This window comes from Folsomia candida, unplaced genomic scaffold (genome assembly GCF_002217175.1).
Source record: "Folsomia candida strain VU population unplaced genomic scaffold, ASM221717v1 Fcan01_Sc029, whole genome shotgun sequence".
NCBI classification, from domain to species: domain Eukaryota; kingdom Metazoa; phylum Arthropoda; class Collembola; order Entomobryomorpha; family Isotomidae; genus Folsomia; species Folsomia candida.
Window position 1 is genome coordinate 652,294 of NW_019091221.1, and position 5,548 is coordinate 657,841.

The 5,548-nt window shown below is 38.4% G+C and overlaps 1 protein-coding gene across 1 annotated transcript; it reads right to left on the minus strand.

Moving 5' to 3' along the window:
• Positions 1 to 1,127: 1,127 nt before the first annotated feature.
• Positions 1,128 to 1,997, minus strand: LOC110860073 (putative nuclease HARBI1). The gene has a single exon (XM_022109139.1). The coding sequence runs from the start codon at positions 1,995 to 1,997 to the stop codon at positions 1,128 to 1,130; it is 870 nt and encodes a 289-aa protein (XP_021964831.1).
• Between the last annotated feature and the right edge of the window lie 3,551 nt (positions 1,998 to 5,548).

Below are 5,548 nucleotides of genomic sequence, written 5' to 3' on the forward strand. Positions count from 1 at the left end.
AAGTAAATAATAGTAATAAATTTACTAATAGAATTCGTGTTAAGGATGTAACATCTACGAAACTTGGTGCATTTCTCTATGCTAGTATCACCGTAAATTATCAGAGCTATTATTCATTGGTTGGAAAGAAGAGTTTGATCATGTCTAATTCGGAAGATGAATCTGAAAAAAAAGACTGCAAAATTACCCCCTTTTACTTCTGAGGAGAAGGAAATTTTGTTGGAAATAGTGAATAAGCCGTCTGTTAAAGCCGAGCGAACAAGCGAACCAAGCGAACCAACGCTGTATGGACAGCTCAGAAAAAGGACGCTTGGGACAGTGTGAGTACGGAATTTTGTTCCCACATTTCGGTAGTGAAACGTATAGGGCTCAGTTGAAAAAAGGCTGGGAAAATCTGAAAAGTCGCTGCAAAAAGCAGGTTAGTTATGTTATCACTATTTTCGATTACATGATTAAAATTATAATCCGAAATTATGATCGAATTACATTGATACATTTTTAATAGATTTCAAAAAAGAAAAGGGGGCGAGGTAAAACCGGCGGAGGGTCGAAAGAGAATTCTCTTTCCCCAACCTCCTACAAGGTCGCAGCCATTGTTCCGGCACAGATGACCTCGCTTGAAAATAAATATGACGATGACGCTGATTCTGCAGGATCGGGTGTGGAACTTGGATTTGATGAGTGGTTACGAAGTACGTTATTTTGTCACAATATAATTGTATAATCTATATAAATATATATATCTATTTAGGACGAAATCAAAAAGATGCAGCCAAACAAAGCACGGTCGAAATTGAGGCAACTGCTGTCGTCCCACCATCTGATTGCGACGATATAGGATGTACTAATGACACAACTGGTGAGACCTTTTTATCATGCTTTTATCAGGCTTCAATTTTACAATTTGAATGACCATTTGTAATTTTTAGTTCGAAAGGTGATGTGTAGTAAAGGCAGGCAATCAAAACCACAAGACCGGAAAAGGAAACTCCTTGCTGGGCATGAAATTATCATTTCACTGGAGGAGGAATTACAAGCCATTATTTAATTCGTTCGATAATTTATGTAAACAATTTGCATTTAATTAAATACAAGAAACAGCAAATAAAACATTCTCTAAAATTCAATTATGAGAAATGAGAAGAAATAATTCGGTTCCTAGCTGAAATTCCGGAAGTTGTACTTTGGTTCCGTATATTTTCGTCCCCATCGTCCTCGTGATCCTCGTATTCGAATTCCAGATCGTCACGATACATTATGGAAATATTGTGTAGAACGAAAAATGCAACAATGGTGGATAGGGTTGTGGATAGCTTTAGGCGCATGTATCGCAGACAATTAAAACGCTGCTTCACGGTGCCAAAGCAGCGTTCGATGGGGTTCCTAGTTTTGATTTGACAACTTTGATATCGTTTTTCGGCTGCAGTTCTCGGCATCGTCAATGGGGTCATCAGATAGGGAGTGCAGCTGTATCCTGAGTCACCGAGTAGTATCCCTGGTACTTCTCCTCGATCGAGTTGCCCATAAAGCGCTGAATTTTCAAAAATCCTGTTATCGTGACATGACCCAAACCAGCGTGCTACAACGTTGGTTATCTTCAGGTCTGATGTGCACACTGCTTGAACGTTTATGGAGAAATTTCCATGTCGGTCTCTGAATAGCTCAGCATTATCCCCTCCAACAGATTTTATTGGAACATGTGTGCAGTCAATAGCTCCAACCACCCCCGGAAATCCGCCATAGGTGTAGAAGCGTTGGCGAACTAAATTGGCTTCGTTGTTATTAGGATACTTGATAAACTGAGGACGCAGGGCTGCCAGGGCTCCGGAGACACGCATGACCAACTTCGACACCGTCCCTTGCGATAATTGTGCCAAATCACCTACTTGAATTTGAGAACGAACGTTGAGAGCGCAGCCAAAGATAGCTCGTTGCGTAACTAGCGAAATTGAGTGATACTTTCGAAAATTCGTTGAGTGGAGAAATAAAACAGTCATTGGGAATACAAACTGTGAAAATTGTCTGAGTTGAACTCATCTCCATGACCCAAAGTTCACTCACTTTTTTCCAAAGTCTCCACTCACGAGAGTGGAGATTATTTTCGTTAAGAATATGAAATTCATTGAGTTTAAGTGGCCACTCACACTCAGGCCGAAAAAATGTCATTAAGAATGTGACCGTAAATTTCCCATCAGCTCACTGGTCGAGTAACAGGTCGAGTTTCCTGAAAAATCCTCGTTCACAAAACCCGTCCAACTCGAGGCTCCGGTAAAAACGATGAATTTAGGAAGAAATCCGAAATTGGTGGCGGCCAAAGAAGTGAAAGTCCGCTCGATCCCACCCACGTGCCCGCCGTCAGTTCCGCTGTAAACTGACATAGAAGGCGTCGTTGTTTCCAAGGGTCCCAGATGTCTTAAGGACATTATCGCGGGAAGGTTCGATTCGCGCAGAGTACTGTTCCATTAGCAGAATAAATTGCGAATTCGAACGTCCCGTTGTAATTTATCCGGCTGAATCCGTGCCAGCTAAATTTGAAGAATACATACTTTGATTCGCTCAATTCTTCCGGGATAAAATTGTCTTTTAATCAAATTGGAAAAACTTGGCACACTAAACTGGTCACACTAAACTCTCCAGAATTTTTTGATGATATTCTTACCGGCGGAGGTACTATGCAATTCTACCGCTTGGGAAATAATTTATCACCGAAGGGTAACATAAATACAGAGGCTAAATCTTGCTCAGCCCCTATTGTCAACGCTCAGGTAATAGAAATATTACCGATACCGGAGGAAATTTCTTGCCCGTAGAAGACAATTTGTTGCTATAGTGTTACCACGCGGTAGAATTGAAGAGTACTTATCTCCGCCGGTAACAATTATGTCGAAAAATTATTGAGAGGGTGGTAGGGTTGCAGCGGGTACCGGGTCGGGTAACTTTTACCCGCTTACCCCCGATTAAAACAAATCGAGTTTATTCTTAGATGACAGCCAATTTTGTCTAAATTTCTCAAAGCGGGTATCGGGTTGGGTAAGAGTTAGCAACGGGTAGCAGGTAGCATTATTCGTACATTAAAATGAAATTTGGCACACCCGCCCCCCTCGACATCATTTTACACCTGTTTCTAATATTTTTAGCACGTGTTGCAGGAAACTCTTACTCCGCCGTGATATAATTTTTGCAGCATATTTTCCACCCGTTAAGTAAATTAACTGAACGAAAAGTATAAAAAGTGGATTCGAATTATGCAATAACTTGTTTTAAGTAGAAAGTCCTTACTATCCAGTACTGCACCATGACTTGACATCTATATGGGCGAGTACATGGTAAGATCTGGTTGCTTGGTTCGAAATCGGAGCGCATTTCCGCCAAAGTCAGGTTCCGTGTAGAATGTAATTTCCTGCACGAAGCCGACCACAAAGGAAAGGCACGTAGCCAAGGTAATTATTCGAAACAACATTATGACCGAGTGACGAATTTTGTCAGAATTGATTGGAATTGATATAGGGATGAATTGCATCATTCCCTTTGTTCAGGCTTATCTGGAGTTTTTAACATTCGTCAATGATTTTATCCCACTTGAGGTGTCAAACATTTATTAGTTATCCATGTATGTAATTGGTAACGAGGTAAATACAGTTTTCGTAGTAAATATATTGCATAAGTACAATGTACATTCCTTGGTCATACATACATACGTACTTGTTGACGTCAATGGTAATTTTTAATTATTACAGGGTGTCGCCTGAAAGTGTTGCCTTAAACTATGGATTAAGAAGTGGAGCAAAACTCTAACCAATGAAGTTTGCGACTATTTCGAAACCAATTACCTCGGTCAAAGGTTGGGATGGTACGAGGGTTATACCCAAGCACTAACGAGGTTATGGAGGTCTGGAGTCTATCAATTCCACCATTAAAAAGGAAAACACTCTACGGAGTAAACTTCTTTTGATTGAGTTATTTGCAATTTGTACATATATTAAAGATTGTTTTAAAGGTTGTGTTAAATTAATAAATTACCGAATTTTTGTTCGGGGCTGTATTAAGACATTTCTGCATTTAAAAGTCTTTATCTCAGGCCAAATTAAGATAAATTTATATATTTTTACCGGAAGATTTAAGATTATCTCAGGGCCCAGTACATAAATTTTACCCGTAAAAAATTTGTAACCACCAGAAATGTTCAGGAATGTACTTACATAAAAGAAACATATTGGACACCGTAAATTAACATGTTCAGTTTATCTATTCAATTCGGACGCAAGTACAGTAGCAGCGGAAGTGGGGTGGGACATTGTGAGATGGAGTGGGTTGGACTTGATAACTTGGGCGAGATAGGATTCCATTAGGTTGGGGAACAGTATTGCTGTCAATAACTTACGCCGCCACTGTACACATGAACACATGAACATATTTACCTCTCAACGATCATCTGTACTTGAGCATTTGCGTCAAAAAATACCTAATTAAATTATATGACAGTGGTTTTGTAATTCATTTGCATTTGATCGATTGTGGTGTCAGATAATGAAAGGTATGTAGATGGGATAGACTAACCTAAATACAAATGTTCGATATTTGCGACTAATTTAACGAAAAAAACCTGGAGTCCAAATTATAGAATTAATGAGTTCCAACTTTGTAAAAAATGGCTCCTTTTACAAAATGTTTTTTTTCAATTCCAAATCCAGATTAGAATTTTTTCGAATACTTTTTGCTTCAATATAAAATCAAGGTTAAGATAAATTTTATTTTTTTACCAAAAGAGTGAAGAAAAATCGAAATCGCATAGCAATTGAGAAAAAAGGTGTTTCGAGAAAAGTGCAAAAAAACGATTTTTTACAAAGTTGGGAGTCCCTAATGAATAACAAAAAATCGATGGCTGGGGTGAAATCAGAAAAAGCACAATTGATGGCTGGGGTAAACCTAAATGACTATGTCAATCAAATCTTTAGAAATGAAAAAAAATAAACTGGTAAATTCTCAAGTCGCTGAAGCGACTTACGTATGTGGGTTTGATGCAAATATCTCTGTAATGTACAAGGGCATTCCTCACTAATACTCGATTCATATTCACTTATGACGTTGATTGCAATACTTATTGCAAAATCAAAAGGAACGCAATAACTCAACTCACCAATATTTTGCTCCCTTTTCTCGACCCTGGGAAATTGGTATGTTGGTTACTTATCGAAAATATTGATAAATTTCAAGACAATGCATAAATAATTAAATAGTGATGAGCAAAATGATGAGCAAAATGTAATGTAATGTTTATAAATCAGATGAGCTTAAGCTTTAAGTTTGAAGTGATTCGGTTGACAAATACCGTAAAAACTCAAATAGTAGCCGTTGCTCAAATAGTAGCCTTGCCCAAATAGTAGCCCTGCTCAGATAGTAGCCTTGCCTTGCCCAAATAGTAGCTTTCTTCGAATAGACGCGTCTTTAAACCACACTTCTTGACAGTTCATTAAGATAATTAAATTATAATTCAATACAATCGTAGTTACACGGTATAGAAGCCATGAGTCGATGACAAAATACGAAT